At 42.0% G+C, this 23,788-nt stretch overlaps 2 protein-coding genes and 1 long non-coding RNA gene across 10 annotated transcripts in view; 2 read left to right on the top strand and 1 right to left on the bottom strand.

Annotated features, from left to right (window-relative positions):
- HTR7 (5-hydroxytryptamine receptor 7) overlaps nucleotides 1-6,161 on the bottom strand; it is a 72,650-nt gene extending 66,489 nt beyond the window's left edge. For all 5 annotated transcript variants that reach the window (XM_037156686.2, XM_037156685.2, XM_037156684.2 and 2 more), the window contains exon 1: nucleotides 5,364-6,161. In XM_037156686.2, the coding sequence (XP_037012581.2) occupies nucleotides 5,364-5,902 (539 nt within the window). In that variant the 5' untranslated portion in view covers nucleotides 5,903-6,161. The remainder of the gene's footprint in view (nucleotides 1-5,363) is intronic.
- LOC128627208 (uncharacterized) lies at nucleotides 5,685-7,800 on the top strand. 3 transcript variants are annotated; one of them, XR_008391362.1, is made up of 3 exons: nucleotides 5,685-5,726; nucleotides 7,170-7,320; nucleotides 7,620-7,800. It is a non-coding gene; the product is annotated as an uncharacterized LOC128627208 (long non-coding RNA). The 3 variants fall into 3 exon arrangements; XR_008391360.1 differs by lacking the exon at nucleotides 5,685-5,726 and adding an exon at nucleotides 6,172-6,244 and having other exon boundaries at nucleotides 7,170-7,258; XR_008391361.1 differs by lacking the exon at nucleotides 5,685-5,726 and adding an exon at nucleotides 6,172-6,244.
- A 7,663-nt stretch (nucleotides 7,801-15,463) lies between these two features.
- RPP30 (ribonuclease P/MRP subunit p30) overlaps nucleotides 15,464-23,788 on the top strand; it is a 40,037-nt gene continuing 31,712 nt past the window's right edge. For both annotated transcript variants that reach the window (XR_008391357.1, XM_037156680.2), the window contains exons 1-5: nucleotides 15,464-15,566; nucleotides 18,136-18,191; nucleotides 18,813-18,869; nucleotides 19,273-19,347; nucleotides 22,384-22,455. Coding sequence is in view for 1 of the 2 variants with exons in the window: in XM_037156680.2 (XP_037012575.1) it covers nucleotides 15,485-15,566; nucleotides 18,136-18,191; nucleotides 18,813-18,869; nucleotides 19,273-19,347; nucleotides 22,384-22,455 (342 nt within the window). In the remaining variant the exon portion in view is untranslated. The remainder of the gene's footprint in view (nucleotides 15,567-18,135; nucleotides 18,192-18,812; nucleotides 18,870-19,272; nucleotides 19,348-22,383; nucleotides 22,456-23,788) is intronic.

Genomic DNA, 23,788 nt, shown 5'->3' with positions numbered 1-23,788 from the left:
TATGGGGCTGAAGATCCAGGCAAAAAGCCTCAGCAGAATTGCTATTAAAAGGCAAAAATACCAGAAGAAAGTTTGGTAGTCTCTTAAAAATAGAGAGACAAAAATTAGAGTCATGAATAGCCAAAATCCCAACAAGAAGCAGAAAACTAAGCCCAGCATTTGGCTGGTCCTTAAACACATTTGCTGAATTCTTAAGCTGTACAGGGCAGGAGGCTAAGAAGCCAAGGAAAAAGCTCCCATAAAACTTTGAGTGGGAATTTTGATAGTCTCACAGTGCTGAGGAGAGAAGAATTAGAGCTTTGACTAACCAGGGAGAGAAGTCATCAAGAACACCCATGCTCATAGCTAAAATCCCAAGAAGGCTACACCCCAGAAGAGTTATCTGCTAGTGGCAGACAGAGCTTTATCAAAACTAAAAGCTAGCCTATAGTTAGCTCCTTCTCTAACTGGATTACAATAATCAGTCCCCCAGTACGCCTGCCTAGCAGCTATTTTCTCTAGAAGAAAATAACATTACCTACAACATCTACAATTTTTCATACCACATGTTGAGGACACAATCAATATTTATTAGGCATGCTAAGGCACAGACCCAAACCCCAGAGTGGGGGAAAGCAGACCACGCACAAAGAACTCACAAGTGATTCAGACAATAAAGTTAGTAGAAAAAGTTTAGCCACGATTAATATACTCAAAAATATGATAACAAGATAGAGAAATTAGATAAAAGGCAGAGGATTTCACCAAATAATTTGAATCAATAAAAAGGATCAAATGTCAAAAAAAAGGATCAAATGAAATTTCTAGGACTAAAATAAAGAACTCAATAGATAACACTGAAAAATAGATTAGATGTAGCAAAAAGATGATTAATACGTTGGAAGGCAGGTAAAAAAATTTCAAAACTGAAGCGCAGAGAAAAATGCAAAATGGAACATAAGAGTGTAACAAATGTATAATCAAGTAAAAAGGTTTAAATCATGTAAATTTGAAGATAGAATAAGAAAGAATGGGATAGTAAAAGTAATTAAAGAAACAATAGCAAACTCAGAGATGTCAGTGCACAAATACAAAAATTACTAGGAAACCCTGTAGGACTCATGGCAAAACAACAACAACAAAAAATAATAATGCCAGACTTAGGGACATCACAGAATAAGTGATAAAAACTAAAGATAAAGAGAAAATCCTAAAAGCAGCCAGAGGAAAAAAGACACATTCTCTTTAAAGGAGAGATGATAGTGTTGGTTAATAGCTGATTTTTCAACAGAAATTATGGAAGCCTAAAGACAGTGGAACAATGTTTTAAAGTGTTGAAAAATCCTCAAATACAGAATCCCATGCTCAGAGAAAGTGTCATTCAAAAAATGATGGTAAAATTAAGACACTTTCAGACAACTAAACACAGAAGATTTATCACCGGCACTCACTTTTAAAAAAATGCTAAGTAAAGTCTAACTGGGCAAAAGAAATAATCCCAGGTGAAAGCATGGTAATGTGGGGAAAAAATAAAGAGTAATGGGAAAGATAAACATGTAGGTAAATAAGGATGAATACTGATTGTTTAAAATAACAATAAAAATATCATCTAATAGGTTTTTAAAATATGTACATTAAAATGCATGACAAGGATAACACAAATGGTGTAAGGGGGTTACATAGAATTAAAATGCAATAAAGTACTTTATTATCCAGTGTTATATAAAGCCAAAAAAAAATAAAAACATGTCCACAAAATTACTTGTCCACAAATAAATGTTTATAGAGTCACTGTTAGTAATATTCTGAAACTGGAAATAATTCAAAGTTCATGTACAAGTAAACTGATAGACAAATGCAATACTACTCAGAAAAAAAATAAAAAACACATGAATAAAATACTGACAGTAAAACCTATGAATGAATCACGCAAACAGTATATTCAGCAAAAAAACAACCAGATTTATGAGTTGATACTCTACCATTCCATGTATATGAGGTTCTGACCAGGCAGAACTAATTTATGATGCAAAAAGCCAAGACAATGGTTATTTCTGGGAGTATCAGAAACTAGGTAGGGGCAGGAGAGGACTTCTGGGAGATTAATAATATTCAACTTCTTGATCTAGTTGCAGATTGCATGGGCATATTTCAAGAAAGTTTTAAAATATATTTCAAACATACAAAGTGTTATACAAAGAATAACAAGTCTATATAAAATACCAAGACTAAGAAATGAACTGTTACCAACATAGTTGCATGCACTGCTCCCTGACGGCACCTCCACCCACCCACCCACTCCACCAGAGATCAACCACTCTCCTGATTTGGTGTTCACCATTCCTCTGCACTATTTTGCACTTTTACTCCTATATAAGTTCACTTAAACAACATACAGAACTAACTGTTTTTGTATGTTTTCACCCTGTGCACGAGAGTAATTTCATTTCTATTTTTAAAAGAGCATCCTAAAAGGGGAACTGTTGAACTGTAGAACGACTGAGTGTAAAACTCCCCTATCTGAGGAGTAGGGAAATAAAGAGAGGCTGCAGGCACAGCTTAACTGTGCAGTGGACCAGTAACTGGAGGGAGAAGGAAGGTCAAAGGAGTTCTTAAAACTAGAAGATCAACCTTTGCCTAGTTAAGAGGAAAAAATGAGGACAAAGAAGATATGAGGAGACGAGGAAGAAACAGGGTCCTCGAGAAGGTGAGGGGGTGGGATGTGAAGTGCAGGTGGTTGGTCTTTGCTGGGACCCAATGTCTTCTTGCTTTTTAACTAGAAGGAAATAAAAGGGGTACAGATGTGGGAAAGGTTGTCTGGTGGCAGAAGGATAAGGGGGTTCCCACAGAATGGCTGCTACTTTTTCAATCATCATGAGTCATTATCTGAAAAGGGTAGCCATGGGAGTGTTGAAACCTGTAAAGAAAATGGCATGTAATTGCATTGGAAAAGCATCCCAGTTAAGAAGTATCAAGGTTCCATTAACCAAATGTTAACTGCCCAACAGAAATCCAAATTCTCATAATGTAGTATGAGCTCAAAAGCAGGAAAATTATTATTCATCTTTGATTACGCTGCACAAAGCACAGTATAACCTATATTAGGTAATCAACAGGGAATAAAAAAATGAATGAAGATTAAATGTTTTCATATTTTCTTAGCACATTTTAATATCGTCGGTCACATTCTACAGTGGAACAGAGGAAAACAGTCTTTTCAAAAATAATTCACCTTAGATGTCAAATGCATTTCCCTTTTTCTCATGTTTAGTTCTCTGCGTTCTTGGAAGCAAAGCAATCTGTGTCTCCCACCATTAGTAATTCTTCATATTATGTAAAGAAATGATATGTTTATCTTCTAAAATAATTTTTAAGCAGAAATCACCAATAGCATAATTCTTATAGGATATGAAGAGACAGAATCTATATCCCTGTATTATCATAATTTGTGACATCATAAGGATGTAGTTGATGAACAAATTAGAAGCTCTTGACAAGAAGGATTAACCTTTTCTCTCTATTCAAGATGTTCCTGCTGCTGGTAAGTCGCACATGCACCCTGAGTGAAGAAAACCTTCAGCTTATGCATGGGAATCTCAGGGTAGTCCCAGCCAAACTTAAATGTGCCCAGAAGAACAGAAGCACTGGATGTCTTAGGAGACAAGTTAGCATGCTTTGTTATTTATCATTTATCAATTATGAGATGAAAAAGATTATAAATGCATTACTAGCAACATAAATTGTTACTCATTTAACCACACTGAGTGCTATTTAAAGGACTCCATTCACGCAGGGAGCACTGTTTTGGTTGGCTAAGTAACAGAATTTTTGTGCTTATAGTTCATGTTTATACTGACTATGTATATTGAGCATGCTTTCCTAGTTTCTGTCACCACAACCAGACTGTAAATGCATATGTTTTTGACATTCTTAACTACAGTAATTCAGAACTTCAGCTGTCAAGTTTGGAGCTAATATTCACATATATGCAGTTCATGTTCTCCTGTTAAAAATAATTCCTTGTTTTCTGTCAGAAGCTCCTAACATAATATATAAAATGGCAGGATCCAATTTTTTAAAAATCACCTAGCTCTTTAATTAAATACAGCTACAATGTATTTTTTCCTTGAAAATATCCCCTTTCCTAACATTCCCTTTATTCCGCGTTATCATAAACCTTGGCCAAGCAGTAAAATAGCAGAACGTGTTCAATATCAACAAACCACAAATAGCAGTGCTTACAGGGAGGGAAAGGAGGAAATTTTCAGTTTTGTGCTAGACGGTCTTTTGAGGCACTGTCATTTTAAGTGTGGAGGCATCGATTATTTCTCCTATGCTAAAAAGGGCTACACATTTAAAGGTTCTGTGGGTCCCCAAAGAAAATAAGCAATCATTTCTCTGTATCATTAAACACAGTACCAGTCCTACGCTGGTTTTAAAGGACCAGCAGAATTCTGAGTGTGAATATGAAGGTTTAATATTTCAGTTTCAAGAGAAGCAGAGTTGCTCTGTGGCCAAAAAACACTGGGACCATGCTTCAAGTTGCACAATATTTCTAGGGCCAAAGACTGGCTCCACTGCAGAATCCTGTAATCCTAGAACCTGGAGGAACCCCGGGGATCTCCTAGTCCAATCCGATACCCACGGCAGGAATTTTTTCCCCAGCATCCCTGACAGATGATCAGCGTCTGTTTCAATTACTCCGAGGGGGGGGGGGGGGGAGTTCGCAAGAGAAGCTTCCCAAGGGATATGATGAAAGGCTAGAACCAACCATTCGGACAGGGAGTAAGGCTCCAGTCAGTAAGTCCACAGGATGCAAACAGCCTTGCCAAACACTAAAACCAGACTTTCACAAGGAGAATCAGAATCAACAATCATAGGGGTGCAACGTTCAGACATGCAGACCCCCAATTCTGGGACCATCCTAGGTCTCTTCATTGGCCTGAGGAGTAGCTCCTACAATCAGGGAAGCAAGGTGACTTTTCTCCCACTGATTTCTTAAAGTAAGAATCGACTCTTTGGGGCTCACAGCAAGGGTCTGTCAAGCTCAGCAAGGACCAAATTCTTTCCGCCCGAAAACCAAGACAAGGGACCCCCTGGTGGAACTGCTAATGCTTGAAATACTCTTAACTTTGGTCGTAAAGTCCTCACTAGAGGAAACCAGAACATTTCGGGCTCTTCTTCCAAAGGTGAATATAGGCTTTGCTGTAACTGAAGTTGGTTGGTGTAAGGCTGATGTGTGGGGGGTGATGTTTTAAAGCGCAGCCCTTCATCCCGCCGTGAAGTCCGGCTTACCCTCCCAGACAAGGCGAGCGCGCGGGGCTCTGCTACCAGCAAGCACAGACCCCGAGCCGGACCCGGGGACGGGGCGGCCCGGGCCTTACCTGTCGATGCTGATCACGCACAGGGTCATGATCGAGGCGGTGCAGCACATGACGTCCATGGCGATGAATACGTTGCAGAAGAAGTGGCCAAAGATCCACTTGCCCCCGATAAGGTCTGTGACGCTGACAAAAGGCATGACCGCCACAGCCACCGAGAGGTCGGCCAGCGCCAGGGACACTATCAGGTAGTTGGAGGGCTGGCGGAGCTTCTTGACGAAGCACACCGAAATCACCACCAGGCAGTTGCCGGCGATCGTCAGCAGCGTGATGAGCGTCAGAATGGAGCCGATCACAACTTTCTCCACTCTGCCGTAGTTGATCTGTTCCCCACAGCCGGAGGCATTGTCCGGGGGCGCGTCCCAGGTGGGCACAGGGCTGGCGGTGACCTCAGGGCCCCCGCGCAGCAGGTGCGGCGCCCAGGAGCCCGCGACCGGCCCGGCGCCGTCGGGGCTTAGGTCCGGCAGCCCTACCTCTGGCAGGAGGACGGAGCGCAGGTGTCCGTAGAGGTCCGGGCGGCCGCTGCTGTTAACGTCCATCATCGTGCCGCTGTGCGCTGCTGCCCATGGAGCCGGCGCCCCCGCCACACACTCCGGCTGCGGGCCCAGGGGCTTCACCTCGCCGGTTCCGCTCCGCCCGGCCCAGCCATGAGGCCCGCGCCGGCCGCTGGGGGGCGCCCGGCTCGGCCTCGCGGCCCCGCACGTCCCGGGCCCCCAGTCGCTGCGGACGACGCGGGAGCGCGGCCGCGTGGGGACTCCCTGCGGGAGGCGCCTCGGGCACCCGACGGATGCCCGGGACGCGCGGGTCCTGCAGCGAGCTGATCGGGTTCGGCTGGCGGCGCCGCTGCCCGGAGCAGCCGCTGCGCGAGTCCGCGGAGAGCGCCGGTGAGGCCGGAGCAGAAGTTGCGGAGGGCGCCCCGCCCCTCGCGCCCGCCGCTGCCGCTCCCCTGCGGCAGCCGCGCCGCTCCCCACCGCCACTGCCACAGTCGCCGCCGCCTCGGCGCTGCCCTTGCTCCCCGGCCCGCGGAACGGGCTTCCCCCGCTGGGCAGGGGGCGCCACCTCCCCCGCGCGTCCGCACAGGGCGGGGGCGGCGCTCCTCGCGCCTCCCGGGATCCCGAGCCCGACCGCTGGTGGAGCTGTCTTTGCGGCTGAAGGGTCTCACGCCCCCTCCGGCGGACCCGCACCTCCTGTCACTAGTGAACGACCCTTCGGTCGGGGGCGGGGGGGGGGGGGACGACCAGGGAGCCAGTGGGCCTTCGGACTCACTGCCAAATGAGGAACCTGGGGAGGAAATTCCCCCCCTTAATTAAAATAGCCTTTTCGAGCACTATACAAGCAACAGCTTCCGTTTCCTATTTTGACCACTTATGGGAGAAGGTGACGATGGAAGAAAAGAGGGACTCGAATGGGATAGGGGTGGAACCTCAGAAAAAGAAGGAAAAAAAAAAAAACGGAAGAAGGAAAGATGACTTTAGGTCCTTGCTCCCTGTGGGCATCTAAAAACAGGCCTCTTTGCTGCGAAACTAGACCCTGCTGCTTTTATATTTCAGCATCAAATCCTAATATGTTGAAAGGAGGATTAATTCTCCCAGGGTATTCCGGAAATCTTGCATATAAACGAAGAAATTACTGGTTCTAATGTTTTGCAGGAGAATCCTGTAGGTGTATGTTGATTTAATTTCTATTGACTAAAATCCCTTCAGTCTTCAAACCTTGTCGGAGTGGCTGATTTTTATTAAAGGTTTTATTAGAAGCCATCAGTGATTTCTTTAGTTTAAGACTCTAAAATAAATATATTTTCTTTTCTAGTTAGGCCCTAGCAGATGATAAATAAAATGAAAAGGAACAGAAACCTCAAACTGAGCTTATCTGAATGCTGAATAATATTCTCATTCAAGGTGGGTATTAGCCCTATTTTTCCAGATAAGGAAACAAACTCAGTTGCTGTTGCCATCATCTGGTAAGTAATGTAGTTTACAAACCCGGGTTTTTTATCATTACTATGTCCGTATTTTTCCCTCTGCACATTCAAAAGAAAAAAATTCGAAGTAGGGAAAATAATCCCTCAGTGGTGGACCAATGTTCACAGCTGTCTCAATATTATGAAAATGTCGGGGGGGTCTTCCCTGCCTGGAATAAGCAGATCAATATACACTGAGTCCAAGATAATGGGTAGGCCCTGAAGCAGTACTATTTAATAGTTAAGATGGATGAGGACATTTATTCAACCTTACTTATGTTAATATTAAACGATTTCAGACAAAAGAAAACAAGTCTGTAGTCGGAAGCTGTTTAAGAAGTCATTTGTTGACTCTTCAATACAGACAGGGAAACAGGGACCTGTGGAAGTTTGATGACGTGCCCAGCATCGTCGGGGACTGCAGTGAAGTGTCTCAGTTTTTTGGTCTTGAGGTTTAGAGTTGTCTCAAAGCCTCTTAAAAATTTTTGAAGCTAATAAATTTTACAAAATACTTCTGACTTTTCTAATTTTTTTCCCTTGAGTACGCTAATCAGGTCAGCTTCTCGTGTCTCCTTCAGCTAATGTTCCACCCTTACTATACAAAGAATTTGAAACATAATACTCCTATTTTAATGAAATCTAGAGTCAGTATAATTTGTACCTCCACTCTTACCAGCCTTCACCCAACCCATTTGTTTCATAGCAACTTCTGATTTTTTTTTTGCTCTTGTTTTCTAATTGTAGACTTACAAACTCAACAAATATTCAGTAAAATGCTACTTTCAAAGTTCCTTCCTTCTCCATTTCAATACGGTATCAGGTCCAAACTCCCCCTTTTATAGAGCAGTCACCTCTATTATATTATCCCTGGTGATGGCTGAGTGCATTTCCTAAGAGTTCTAGGATTTAATTTATAAGCTGCCACAATGTATAAACACAGTTATTGAAAATCTCAGCTCCTACAGCATTCATTACCTTGTTTATATGAAGTTGAAGTTTCATCTATCATTATATTATTCCAAAATCCTGACAGAACGATCTGGAATTCTTTCATTTTCCCTCTAACCTTGACTAACAAATAATCCTATCTTCATAAAAATGCTAAAATATTGTGTGTGCCTTTCCACCATTTTCTCCAAGCAAAACTAAAGATACAGCTTCATAAAATTCTCATAAAATACCTACACATTCATCTAAATTTGTAAAATTTTTTGCCCTTGGTTTCATGATGTTTTAAAATCCATATCAGGTGTTGCTTCCTTCACTGCCACCACCCATCTGCTCCCTCCGCCCACGTGCCCACTCTTTGGCACATACACTGGAGATAAATAGAGAAGTGTTGGCATCTAAATCAAACCCTGTCTTCAGACTTTATCCCTTTTGTCTGTTTCATTTAAAAGAATAACTGCTGCTTGAAAAGTACCAAACCTTGTCTACCCTCTCATTGCCTGTAACAGCATTCCCATTAAATCGTCAATGAGGGCACCTGAGAATTACAGCTTTGTGATATAATCTCCCAACTGGCAGTCCCCCACTCTCAAAACTGCTCTGGGCGAATCCGGAAGAGCTGGGAGTCCCTTAACAGGAGTTGGCATTTTCTAAACTCTGTGTTCCCCTAGGTACTCACCTAGCTAGCTCATCCAAATTTGTAAGTTTAATCATGTGTATAGAGAACCAACATCCCCGTGTGTGAGACACAAGCGCAGGAAAGTTTATTTTATTTCCCATTAAACGGCATGCTTTGACCATCCAGATTCGTTTTAGAAAGACAAGGAAAAGCTTCCTGCGCCATCGGAATCATTAGCAAGTCACTAGGTAGTTAAGCACGCCAAGCCAATGTCATGCTGCCTGGGGTTGCAGGTAATTTCCAATGATGACACAGCTGACTTCCTACAGGGCTGTTTTTTTGACTTCTCAAAAATTGTAGGTGCTCGCTTTTACACCTCATTGCCTCACTCAACTAAATTAATTGTCTGAGTGTCCCTTGGCCCCAGGATTAGATGAGAAAAGACTAGGAAAACTACAATGCTTAGGTGTAGTGCTGAGATTATTAGGTATAAACATCCAAATACTCCCCTGTGGCTGCGGGTGGGGCCGTGGAGCGGCAGGCGGCATAGAAATAGAACACACGTCCTAGGAAGCCCGTCAACAGATGTACTGGGGAGGCCCAGTTGGGGTACAAGCAGTCAGTCTAGAGAACAGGAATGTCCCCTGTCTGTGACGATTTCTCCACCATAGCTAACATTGTCCTTTCTAGGCTGGTAAAGCATATTTTTCATGAGTTTTTTTCTTTTTCTTTATTTTCTCAATCCCTCTGCCCTCCCCCCCAGCTCCCCACACCTTCTGCTGTCAGACCCTGCTGTCTCTGGGTCTGTCTCTGTTTTGTTAAAACGTATTTTTCAAATCTCTATTATAGCACTTAGTGTTGCATTATGTTTTTTATATATTTACATGCCTGTCTTCTCCATTAGACTATGAACCACCCAAAGTCAAGGATATTTTCTTATTCCTGCCGTAAACTAAGTGTTCAATAAACATTTATCAAAAAAAGTGTGTAGAATAATGCCTATAACCAAGAGTCATTAATGATTTAAAATAATGACTCAGCTTAAAGTGAGTCGTGACTTTTGTTTTAACTTTATATGTTTGCCCTTTAATTATACTACTTTCATTTCATTATCCCTAACTATAAAAATGTACATTTTTTTCTTTGCTTCCTTACATTTAGAAGTTTTTAATTCTCTTTACAAAATAATGTCACCTTAACATTTTTTCTTTAAAGAAATATGAACAGAAAACCAGAGAACAGATAGATCCAAAAACACTTGTTTATTTTACCAACGACTTAATTGTTTGTACCACCGTTTTTAGAATATAAGTGGTACATGCACACCCCCTAGTGGGCACTCTATTCCTCAGTACAAATACACGAAGAGAACTTCCGTGGAAAGCTTAATAAATGAGTAGCTTTCAAGCAGTTCAAAATTTCTACTACATCCACTACAGGAATTTGGAGCATGAACTGTGTGTGAGGCATGGCTACCATGCTTACTATGTATAGTTTTTACACTTAGAGCTCAGAGTCAGTTCTGGTCAGTAGTTCAATAAATTGCCTAAAATTCTGTCTTGGCAAAATCTTGTTACATTGTGTTTCTGCTGCATAAGGCTGATGTCAACAGTGAGCCCTGCAGGAGTCCGTGGTAGTCACAGTTACCAGTTCTGACAGGACAACTTGACAATTCCCAACATTCTTCTCCAAACACAAAAATAAGTCACTTCCAAATGGTGTGCCATTTGAAGGCACCATTTCCAAAGGATTTACTCAAGTCAAAATTCTCAACAATACAGATAACTTTTATATATGTTCTGCAATAGAAAATACCAGAGATAATTTTGGTTTTTGCATAATTTACCCTGCAAGTTCTAAACTATATTTGCGATGTACTGAGCAATAGAACTTACAGTTATTATGTTTGCAAATGCTAGCTTCCGTTTAGGACCTGTTCTTTTCTCTTGCCTTCAGTATATACTCCTTGTAAACTTTGCTTCAGTAAAAAGTTTTAGTTGCTGAGCAATTTTTTTCACTTAATATGCAACAAGTTCAAGGCCACGTGCCGAAGATGGTTAAATTTACCTGTCAGCTTGACTGGTCAATGGGGTGGCCAGATCTTTGGTCAAACATTCTGTGTGTGTGTATGAGGTTTCTTCTGAATGAGATTAGCATCTGCATCAGTACAATGAATAAAACAGGTCAACCTCCACAGTATAGGTTGGTTTCATCCAATCAGTTGAAGGCCTGAGTAACACAAAAGAGCTGACCTTTCTGCTGCCTGACTGCTGTCAAGCTGGGACAGTGATTTATCTGACATTGGATGAAACCAACCTGTATATCAAACTGAAATAGCAGCTTTTCCTGGGTCTGGAGCCTGCCTGTCTTCAGACTGGGACCACACCTGCAGCAGTCCTGGGTCCACAGCTCGCCCGCTGCAGATCTTGGAACTTGTCAGCTTCCATAGGCACCTGAGCTGATCCCTTTTCAAAAATAAATTTCTCTCTCTCACGTATATAGATATAAATATACAGCTATGTATGTCTGGAGAACCCTGACTAATATATTTATTTTACTTGCATTTAAAAAACCAACCCAATTAGAATCTCAGTCCTCTTCTTTCCATTCAGTAAGTGTATCATCGAGCATCCTTTCCATTTGCCAGTCATAGTTATTCCTTTGATTTCTTTCATAATGACTTCTTGAGCTATATTCTTTGTCAAAGACATACATTGCATCTTTAAAGAGGTAGGAATACTCTTTTTTTCACCATGCTGATTCTTATAATGGACAAGCCTTCTCCATCTTTCACTTTCAAACTTTCAATTATTTATTTATATATATATATATATATATATATATATATATATATATATATATATCACTTTCATATTAATTGCACTTAAAAAAAAACTAACATTACGAGCAGGGACACACTGCACCAGCTCAGAAGATGGACAGATTCTCATGATATCAGGTCAGTGATGGGAGTTTCAAGGGAAGGCAAGGTGAGGGAGGAATTATGGAGAGAGGCCTCCTGGGTTGGTGATGTCCTATGGAATTCTGTTAGAGTTGTAGATTTAGCAATGAACTCCTCCAGAATGTTCTACCAGGGCCTCTGGGGGGAAATGAACAGTAGCTTACTGCATAAACGTGCCAGGCACATGATGGAGAGGGGCGCATACAAGTCTGCCTGGATCTGTGCAGCAGCTCCTGCAAGCACTTCATCATCGGGAACAGGAGAGAGTGCTGTTGGAGTTGCTGATCTATCATGCCGGTGCACCGTATGCACAGTTCAGCAAGTTTTTGGCCATGTGTTTAGGTAATTGAATACATTTAACTGTGCTGCAATTACGTCAACATGGGTATAAAGGCTCATGCTTTCAATGATTAAACCTGCAACTTTTGACAGAGTACCACCTACTTTGTGCCAGATCTGGATACACCCCAGACCTCTGTGTCCCATTGCTCCTCAAGTTCACACATCAAAATTTAATTCAAGCATTATCTCTTCCAGGAAATCATCCTTTATCATCCACAAATCTCTTACACTTTCCCCTCATTCTGGGCGGGAAGACCCTGTCAGCTGCTCTTGACACACTTGTGCAAATTATGTTATAATACTGCTTCTTGCCTTCCCCCATCTCGGCTGCCAGAGGACAGGGACCCAGTGGAGTGTCTCTCAGCCCAGCCAGGAAAGATGAAGCACATGACAACAGGATAAGGGCAAAGACTAACCCAGCATACACTGACTTTTATGGGCCAATCCAAGAAAGAGGTCTTCAGGGAGCCCGAGATGGGTTCAAAGTTTGCTTTTGATGCCCAAACCCATCCTCTTTCTAAGCTCCCCCAGAAAGAAGCAGTGATGCAAGAATGATCCTCCCTGAGCCCAGCACTCCTCCTTGATATAACAAGTAACAATAGCTCTCTCAATGCCTGGTTGTATGGATTAAATCCAGATAAAGGATACAAAAACTTAGAGGATTATACAGTGTTACTATTTTCCAGTCAGTAATGCCAAGGTCTCCTTCAAACCCCACAGCCTTGCTGCCACAGCTTCCCCTGCAGGCCAACATCTGCCCCTCTTCCCTGTTCCTTATTCTGTCCTGTCTTTTCCCTCTTCCCACTTAGCTGTCTGCTTTCCTACTCCTTCCTTTCCTGTCCTTCCCTACTCCTCTTTCCTCTCTCTCCAGCCCTCCATTCTCTCCCCCCTTTCCCTCCTTTCCTACCTCCAACTCTCCTCACTGATTTTTTTGCCCAGGAGGCCATACACAAGATGAGAACTGAACCAAACTGCCTGAACCCACCTGTACTACTACCATTATTATCTAAGCCTTATATCTGTCAGATGTAAAATGCATTTGTTAAAAAAAAAAAAAACCCACAAGCACTTAACTCACAGTGGCTTTGGAAATTAAACAAGATATGTAGGTAGGTACTTAGCAAATTGGCTGGCCCTCTGTCAAGGGCTCCGAGGCTGGTTTCTGGTTTCTCACCCTTTCTCTTCACCTAGGCCCAGGGTTAAGATGAGAAAATAAGACTAAAGGGTACAGTTGACAGTAACAGCACCATGACTTTCAAAGAAAGAAGACTTCTTTAGTCTAATGCTGGCATCAAATAATTAAATTGTCATCTTACTCACCTTCACCACGCATTGATCGTATTTCCGACCAATCTAGGTTTTGTGGTCATAAATGAAAGGCCTGTATGCTCCTACAAAATTAACACTAGGTTTTCTGATGAAAGGTAGAAGATTTGCTTTATATGACCTTGTTCTATTTGCAGAAGAAAAAATTTCTTCCGTTTTTACTTAGGGAATATCAAACATTGGAAAAAGCAAAATATTTCTTTACAAAATTTAACCAAGAGGAGAATTACATGCAGATACCTCTTAAAATTCCTTTCTGAGACCTCCCCCACCAAAAAAAAAAAAAAAAGTTGTAAAGGAACACTAATTAAGATGTGGTCCACAGACCAGAGACTATCTGTACTGTTTGTGATAAGCCAATACAGAAACTGAAAATGTTTGGGAAATTTTATAGTACTTAGGCATTGTCTGGATATCCAAGTCCCCAATCAGTGACTCTTCTCATGTAGCCCAGTATAGAAGTCAGACGTTGTTAAATTAGACTTACCAGGTCAGCACCGCCTAGTGGAAGTACACAGGGATCGTGTATTGGTTCTCAAATAGCTGGGATGGGGGAAACTGGCCGTCTGTCACACATACTTTGAGAAGCACTGATGTAGTTCCACGATTTTATGCTGTTGGGGAATTGAGTTCTCAATTATCAAGAATTCATTTATTCTAAGTCTTAAAATGTGGATACATCAAATATGTGGGATATAACACCATTGTTGAGACTAGAAAGAAATACCTGTCGAAAAGGACTGCTTGTGGTTAACTGGACCCAAATTCATAATCAGTCTAGCAGCTATTGTTTACAGAGCCTTCTCATGCACATTGCATTTTGGGGGGAAAGCCATATATTGGGCTGTCAAGTCTCCCACACTGTTTTTCTGACATTTGAATCAACACTAATAAAGGAGTTGCTGGTATTGTATTTCAACCAATGGGCTGAAAATTGCCCTGTTCAGTGGGAGCTGTGCAGCCAATCATTATTTGCATCTATAGTGACCAATCAGGGCTGCTTTACAACAACCAACCTGTGATTCCAACCAATGGGAACCATACTATTTGAACCAATCAAACTGTGTAAACTTGGGTTCCTAATTTGCATAAAAATGGGCTAATCAGAGACCACACTAGGCACTTTCTCTATAAAAGTGGACATCCCCTTTGTCTTAGGGAGCCCGCTTTCCATTCCTTCTACAGGCTGGGTTTCCTTAGTTTGCAAACTGTTTACCTGGGTAAAGTCTTTCCTTTACCACACCTCAAATTGGGACTACTGTTGACATTGGATTGGTGGCAGCGAACTTTTGCTGACATCACCTTGCACATTTCTGTACTGGAAAACTAAATATTTCAGTTTTGCACCTCCCTTATCAAACCTGCTTTTTGCCAAACCAGTGTTGGAGCTCACCCCTTATCATAGGGAGAGCTGGCCATCGTGTGTTTGAAGATGTTAAGCGTGATAGAAAGCAACGGTGCCATTTCGCAGCCAGTTCTGATTGGGAAAAAAAAAAAAAGGCCCTTGCTTTTCTCAGGCAGACCTCTTTTGAGGTTTTCAGGTCAGATTCCCCCTCTTCCAGATAAGCCCATTTTAAACTCGCCATGGACTTTACAGGAAGGAAAGATAAATGGATTGTTTATGTCTTTTAAAAAAGCCTTTCAACCCCTAGAGAGTTTCTGGTTTATGTTAGACAATCGAAAGAATCACTTTCTACACTAATAGGAGTAATAGTGGGAGATTTGAACCCCTCCAGGGGAAACCAAACATTCTCATTTAGAAGAACATAAAGAAGGGGTGAAGTGAGGCCGTTGGTTTAAACACACTAATTTTTGCTGGTACTTCAAGGTAGAGCGAAGAGCCTGCAGACCTTTGACTAAATAATCAACTAAAGGGAGCTAGAGACTGCTTACGGAAACTACAATTCCCAGCATGCCTCAGGGGGCGGGCCTGGCGGCCGGGGCGCGGAAGGTCACGCGGCTGCAGCATGGCGGTGTTTGCAGATTTGGACCTACGAGTGGGCACGGATCTGAAGGCACTGCGCGGACTCGTGGAGAACGCTGCTCACCGTGAGTCGCCCTGGCCTCTGTGCCTGTCCAGCCTCGATGTCTGCCAGACAGTGGGGCCACGTGTGGCAGGGACCGGACAAAGCGGTGCTGCTTTCAGGTCTCTGGAATGTCCCTGGAAACTGATGCCCACCCAGATGTTGCTCGGCTCCCGAACGCGGGAAATCCGAAGGCACTGGGCAGCTGTTACCTAGTCTAGCTCATTCTTTCCTGCAGACTGAAGGAAACTGAGGCCGTGAGAAGGTGGGAGATTTGTATAGGGCCCCACAGCTGATGGATGGTAGAAGTCAGGGCTTCCGAGTGTAATCTACACTAGTGCTTTTAATGTCACCCATGTGTTTCTTTAACGACAGTGTCAGAGCAAAGCAGGTGTGCAGCGCGGGAGTACTTACTGTGGGGCTCGGAGAAAGGGGGCGGGAAATGGGGCTGAGAGTGTTGGAATAATATTTAGAGGAAGAAGGATAGGTAGGAGAGCATATATTGGCGGGGAATGAAGGGACGGGGAGCAACGTGGCCGAAACGCTGGAATAGTACTCACACTGAATCCAAGGGAAGCGAAAACCCTGAAGAGATAAGAGCCTGTTTTAATTATTGGAATTAATCATGACTGCTGTTTTCTTCCTTAGATGTGGGGTAGAAGCTTTAAAATAAAGAGGTTTCTGCAGGGAGATCCATTCTTCAGTCCCAGCTCTGTGAGAGCTGGTAATGATACTTTTCAGAGATGGTGCTAGATGAAGCCACTCCTTGGCAAAGTGGATTACACCATTTCTTCCCATCCCCTTTATGAAGTATCTGTAGAGAACTGACTTTCTCTTTCCATTGCAGCCACTAATTAGCGTTCTCTCTGAGTACACTTTCCTCACCAGTGAAAAGGAGGAGGTAGACAAGATGATCCGGGCCTTTTAGCGCTACAATTTGATGGTTTCTTAAAAATCCGTTTTTCTGGGTGTGATGTGTCTTGTATTACTTTCTCAGTGAAACTTTCCCTGGTGCCATTCCCTTACTGAATGAATCATGATTTTCTTTTGAGAAGGGCCATGTCTTTCAGTTATTCTTTTCTTTATTTCGTGTGCCCAGTATGGTCAGTCACTCAGCAGCCCTGGTGGTTACTCAGTTAATGCTCATGGAATAAATAAATTGTACACCTTTTTAAAAACTCAGGAAAGTTACAATGATTTGTTTAGAAAAATTGTCCCAGTTTTAAATATGCTTGAAAGTGATATGGTAAAGTATATATACATTGTTACCTGAAGTATATAAATATCTAAAGTATTTTCATAGAATGAAAATGAAACGAAAAGTCCTAATGTGACTCCAATATGAGTCAGAGGTAAAGGACTGCTGTTTGGTGAGTGGAAGAACACAGAAGACAGAGCCCTGGTTCTTAGGTTGCGATATGATGTAAGGCACCAATGACGAGCTTCAGAGGATGCTGTATAAATAAAGTTACACCAGAGACTGATTGGGGAAGTAACCTTAAGATGCCAGATGAGTAGTTTAGGATAAGTGTGTGAAGAACTTGAACCTAGTTGACGTTTCTCAAGGACAATAGAATGTTGAGAAACATAGTTCAGTAGTCAAAAGGGTATCCCAAGTACATATAACAGAAGAGCCTAGAGTAGACTTGGGAGTACAGTAAAGAATGCTGGTGGGGGAGGCTTCAGTGGGGGTTGGTAAATTTGACTGAGTGAAAGGTGAAGCACAAAGTACTGTATGGGCAAATTTCTCTTCTATTTTCTGTATTCTTAACACTTAGTACTCAGACTGTCAAGTAATGGATACTTAATAAATATTTGAGAGAGGAAAAAAAGAAGGAAGGTGGACAAACTGATGACAGGGAAGACCCCTATTTTGGCATTAATATGCCTGATGTTTTAATATACTGTCATTCCCCCGCCCTGTGTGGTGCTTACATAACTTGAGACAGGAGTCATGACATATTTTTGGTCGTCCACATGCCCAGAATGGTGCTCTGTGTTGGGGCTGATAGAGCAAATCCCTGGCCTCAGAGGGTTTTCGTCCTTGATGATGGGGAGCTCAAAAAGAGAAATGGACAGTGGTGTGAGGCGGTCATTACTCCATTTCTCCTGAGGAAGCCTCTCAAGGAAGTAGAAAGGGTAAAAAGCAAAAGAAATGAGGATAAAGGTAATGCTGAAAAATTGTAAAGCTGATGGGATGAAAATGAGAAAAGGAACATGAAAGGGAGTGGTAGTTGGAAAGGAGACACACGAAGTTAAGAGTGTTTAGTATCATGATAATATTATACCACAGAGGTCAAGCAAAGCCTTAAATATGTGCCAGGCACTGTTCTAAAACACTGTGTGTATTGTTGTTATTTAATTCTCATGAAGGTGTATGATGAGTTCTGTTATCATTTTGACAGATGAGGAACCTGAAATTTGTAAGTGGTAATGCTTAGTTGGAAAGCAGGCATTCTGACACCAGAGTTCATACCCATACTGCTCTGCAGACGTTCTCCTTGTCATGACATCTAGAATTGGGTTGGGCCCGGGTGTACTGGGATGGGAAATAGAGGTTGTAACGTTTAAGAATGCTCAATTTTTCTTTTCAGTTGGCTATTCAGTTGTTGCCATCAATCACATTGTTGAATTTAAAGAAAAGAAACAGGTAAAATATAATTTCTGAAGTTAATAATAACCAGTTTTCACAGTTATTTGTTTATGTTGGTAATATGGAACCTGCAGATAAGCTTATTTCCTTGCAATTTTTAAATGTACTCTGCATTTTTTATAAGAGTTGATGCATATTTGTATAAATGGTAGTGTTTTGTGAAGTACTAGGTCATGCTGTGAGGATTGTTAAAGTTGATTTAATGTTAGTTAAGTCACTTCCAATAAAGTCACTTTTTTTAAAAAGTGCATTGTTAGTGACTAACTGTGATCACAATATTTACATTTTTTTTATTGTCGTGGTCTCGTTAACTAATTGACTTCCCTGGTAAACATATTAGTAAGTATGTATTTCTTTTTGGGCCATACAGATTTGGACCTTACTGATTATTTCAGTCTAAAAACTGCTTTTTATCCCTCCTATCCATTCATGCTCACAGCTTTCTTCCTGTATTTTTTTAAGGAAAAAAAGCTAATTTAGTGTCTCTGAATATAAGAAGTTAGCCTCCTTTCTTTTAAACGAAAAATTATCTTTCCCACAAACCCCTAGTAAGTTTTCCATTATTCCTTGCCCCATTAACATGTACAATCTAGAGTAACTGTTCATTGTTTGTTGTAGGAAATTGAAAAGCCAGTAGCCATTTCAGAACTCTTTACAACTTTGCCAATTGTACAGGTAGGTGTTTTGTTGTTTGAGAAGCATAATACCTGTTCATTCAATGCAGACACACCCAAAGATCAGTGTGGTCCTCTCCCCAGCTGTGCCCCTTCCTCTGTCTGCCTAGTCTTGCCTTTTCACCAAGACCCAGCTCTTCTCTGAAACCTTCTGTTACTGTTGATTCCACACTTCTTTGCTGATCTTCCTTCCTGCAGTCCTACAACCTGTAAATTATGATGTAGTTAACATTGCATCTTCTCTCTTTACCTGTATTACAAATTCCTTCAGAACGAAGGCTAGGTTTTATTGATCTTTACTACCCCTGTTCCTGGTATCTTTTAATAAATACTTCCACGGGGAAAGAGGAGAATCAGTCATTTGTATTTTGTGCTTTTTTTTAATGGCATGTTTTTGATTATAGGGAAAATCAAAACCAATAAAAATTTTAACCAGGCTGACAATTATTGTTTCGGACCCATCTCACTGCAACGTTTTGGTAAGTTAATTATCTTTCTTCTCTCTCTTTGGACTTAAGAATTGCACTGGTTAATGTTGAAAGTGTTGTTTTTCAACTTACCCTATTCTTACACCCCCACCCCCAATACATGATACCTGCCCGTTCTCCCTGTCCTCAGAATTCACATAATATAACAGAATCTCTCCTACTCCTGGCACATGCACAGGAATGCCACAAGACACGAGACCTTTGGCAACTATTAGTCATTGAACTCACATGACCAGACATAAGGCGGGTGCTGGGGATATTGCTGTGAATAATATAGACATAGTCCTGTTAAATCTTTGAGGAATATCTAAAAAGATGAAGGTAGTAAATAAAAGGTGCTCTGGTGGCCAGTCTGAGGAGGCTCATGTTCAAGCTGGGGCCAGAAGAATCAGTAAGTGTTACACAGGTGCTGAGTCGGGGGCTGGTTGTTCCAGTAGAGGGAATGGATTATGCAGAGGCTCTGAAGCCAAGGAAAACATAGTGTGTTCTGGGAAAGAAACACCACACCAGGGATAAGCCTCGTGAGCTTCGTTACCTGGGATGGAGTTAGGGAGGTGGGTCCGGGTAAGCAGTTGGCAGCCCTTAAATGCCTTAATCAAGGGAGGTTTTATCTTGGAGAATGGATCAGAGGGTTAAGGATGAGATTTGAGAGGCCTCTGGGTGGGAGGGACCGGTGGGAGGGACGACAGTGTTTGAGGGTTGATTGGATATCAGAGGGCGACTCCCTGGTGTGGCCTGAGTGTCCAGGTAGATAGAGGGCGGTACTGTTTCCTGAGATGGGGCAGGCAAACAGAAGCAGATTTGAGGGCATAGCATTTGGAACATGATAGGTTATTGGAAAAGTTCCAGCAGAGCCTATCAAATGGCAATGGGAAAAAAGGCACGGCCCTCAGAAGAGCAATCTTAACCAAAGACCGTGACGTGGAAGTGGTCGCCTTATAGAGAATAACATGGGAGTGGACGGTACTCCCTGGTCCAAGTATGTTGTGAGCACAGAAGGTCTAGGACAGCGTCCTGAGGAATCTCAGCATTCAGTGGTAGAGAAGGATAAGCTAGGGCTAGAGGCTGAGGAGGGACTTTCGGGAAGTGGGAGGACAACACGGAACATGAAAGGGAGATGTGGGAAAGGGTCCGAAGCATCCATGTGCCTGAGTAGTCAAGCAGGAAAAAGGCTAAAAAATGCCTGTTGGGTCCATTAGCGGGAAAGCCATTGGTTACCATAGCAACACCATTTGTATGAAAGTGATAGGGATGTGGGAAGATGCAGCCAGTGTACACTGCTGACTTTGCTTGAGAAATTGGACTTCGTCGGGAAGCGGAAGGCATAAGGAGGTTGGTGGGTGAGAACCTGCTGTATGGATGTTTGTGAGATGGGAGAGACCTGACTGTGTCTGCTGCTGGTGAGAAGGATCCAGTGGGGAGGAGAGCAGGTGAGATCCCTGGGAAGGTGAGCTGCTTTATCTTCAGTGAGAATAGACGCCTCGAACAGGAGTTACCCAGAAAAAGCTAACCTCCTTTATAACAGTTGGCATTGCTAAGTTGTTATAACCGGTTTTGGTATTTTATACAGCTGTAAGGCAGCTGTATTTTTGTTTTATAGGTCTGGGTAGACATAAACAGAACTGATTTTTTTGCCCCACTTCCCAAGTGGGAGTGGGCAAGCAGAGGACGGAGGAGCCTGGCTCCTGGCCTTCTCTAAAACCTGGAGCCTGCCCTGCCTCGGTGCAGGCCTGCCCAGCAGGTCTTCTCACCTGCTTAAACAGCACCTGCTGCTGCTTTTAAACCCTCCTTTCCTTCTCTACTTTGTACTATGCCTTTTCTTTTACCAAAAAAAAAAAAGTGGTTCTGAACATTTAGAAAGTGCCAGCAAGCAAAGGAGAAATATCACCTACTCCATCATTCAGAGATTGTACATTGAAGATATATTTTCCAGTGTTTTCACATCCATCCACATGCAGTATAAGTTTGAAATTATCTTTTTTAAGCAGTAACTCTTTATCTTTAACTGATACATTTCTCTCTCTCCGTCCTTGGATTCCTGGGTATTTTCCTGTACATTCAGCAGTTTAATTCCTATTTAACAGTATTCTCATTGTGAACTAATTGCCTCACACTTGGTCAAGGGTATTTCTTGTCTCACATCAAAATGGGGAATTCTGCAAAGGGCAGACATACACCTTAAATGAAGTCGTACCACTGCTGTCCTGCACACAGCGGGTACTCACTCCGTCAACAGGTGGCGAGCTCCTGCACCAGCTTGTAAAAGCAAGGGCTGTCTGATTTGATCTTTGTATCTCAAACCCAGTGTTTGATGTGTTGGGTTGGCCAAAAAGTTTGTGTAGTTTTTTCCGTACGATGGCTTAGTGGAGCTTAGTCGTTTTTAACTTCATTGGAAACAGTTCTGTTAGATTGTATTGTGACAGCTGTCATACTAGTGAGCATTTTTTTAAAAAGTGCAACCATTTAAATGTTGAAGATGGAAGGAGATGTGCAACATTGTCAGCATATTATGCGTTACTATTTCAAGAAAGGTAAAAACACAAATGAAATGTAAAAAAAAAAAAGATTTGTGCAGTGTATGGAGAAGGTGCTGTGACTGGACATGTTAGAAGTGCTTTGTGAAGTTTCTTGGTACTGTTGACATTTTGGCCAAATAATTCTTTGTTGTGGGGCTGCCTTATGCATTGGAAGATGTTTAGCAGCAGCCCTAGAAGCCAGTAGCAGGAGATAGCCAGCATACTCAAAATATCCAAATCAATAAAGTTATTTGTGAAAATGAAAAATGTGTCTTATTTTACAGAAAACTCTGAACAGACTTTTTGGCCAACCCAATACATACAGTTAAAGTGTAACTAGGAAGGAAGATAGAAGATTGGTGGGGTGGATGTTGGTATTAGAAGGTCTCTACAAACATACAAATGAAAGCAGAATTGTCAGTGGCATATTAGGTGTGCAGCAAGGCCATGAGGCAGAGTTCCACGTGTATTATTTTTTTACTGTATGATAACATTCTTTTTATATTATTAGAGAGCAACTTCTTCACGGGTCCGGCTGTACGATATTGTTGCAGTTTTTCCAAAGACAGAAAAACTTTTTCATGTAAGTAACAGCTTAAGTAAAAGAAAATAGTGTTTATTGTTTTATAAAAGAAGTCTGGTTATTATGCCGTTGTAGGTGATCTGTTTAACCTTATGTGGAAACTTCTAGGATTTTTCATACACGATTCTAGAACTTCACAGGGGTGTACTTAGTCGGCCCGTGTTGTTTTGTTCTGTTCTGTTCATCCTGCTAGGCATTTGATGGGCTCACATTTGGCCAGCCCATCAGATTTTCTTCTGTTTCTTCATCTCTGCTTCATTCATTCTTTCATTCATCCATTTATTCATTCATTGGAAGCTTCCGTTAGTAAATGCTGGTCTTTCTCTCTGTAGTTCTGAAATCACTTCTGTTTCTGCTACGTGCTGCTGTGTGCTGGGGAGGAAAGGTGTACGGTTCCGTGTGGCATAGAGGCCACCTCTGACCTTTCTCCTGTGCGTGCTCTGCAGCGCGGCCCATGCACTAGCTTGATCATGTCAGCCGTCAGTCTTCCAGAAATTCTCCAAAGCCAACCATCTGCTGATACTATTCCCCTTCCTGGACTGAGAGCTTTTATGAATATATTTCCTTTTGCACTTTTAAAATTGCCATTTCTGTGATTTTTTTCAGGAGGGAGAGTTGTATAACAGGTATGCTCAGTTTTATCAACCTGAGACAGAACACACAGGACATATTAAATGATCAGAGAAAAGGGAAAAAATCAGTGATACAGTTTTTCAGGAATATGTTTTATATTGTAAAATGAGATATAGATACTTTTAGAAAGTTCTGAATGTTGTCTTTAGGTTCAAAAAAGTATCTATCTGCAAAAATTATATCCAACAAAGGGATATTGTGGGGGGAAAAGGACTGGTCTTTGAAAGTTTAAATTTTACAGCACAGTTCAATTTTAAACAAAATCTATTCTAAAATTATAGGGAGATACTTCCTGAGTTTATCCAGTAGATGGCGCTGCGGACAAAGGAGACTGATGTTTGGTAAATCCAGTTTTCTAGGCAACCAATGAATGCCTAAGTGGAACAACAAATTGGTGTTTCTCCCCCTCCCCCCCCTTCTTCTCATCTCTAGAAATCAGTTCTCAGTTGTTTATATTATTGCAGGGAAACAGCACAACTTGTCTATGAATAACTTTTCTTTTGGTGAGTCCTTGCATAAAATGTTCAATTATAGCAATTTTCAATTTTGTTTCAGAAAAAGGGGTCAGTAGAAGGGAGTGGTTCTTAGTCATCAGAGACCCCTGTGGAAGTTTTTAAAATCAGGGGTGTTCAGCCCCCACCACTGGAGATTCTGATCCAGGAGGTTTGGAATTGAGTCTGGTTAGTTATCTGTTTCAAAT

The sequence above is a fragment of the Artibeus jamaicensis genome, unplaced genomic scaffold (assembly GCF_021234435.1).
Source record: "Artibeus jamaicensis isolate MK-2021 breed Jamaican fruit bat unplaced genomic scaffold, CSHL_Jam_final contig_332, whole genome shotgun sequence".
In the NCBI taxonomy this organism is placed as follows: domain Eukaryota; kingdom Metazoa; phylum Chordata; class Mammalia; order Chiroptera; family Phyllostomidae; genus Artibeus; species Artibeus jamaicensis.
This window is presented reverse-complemented; position numbering and strand designations above follow the sequence as displayed.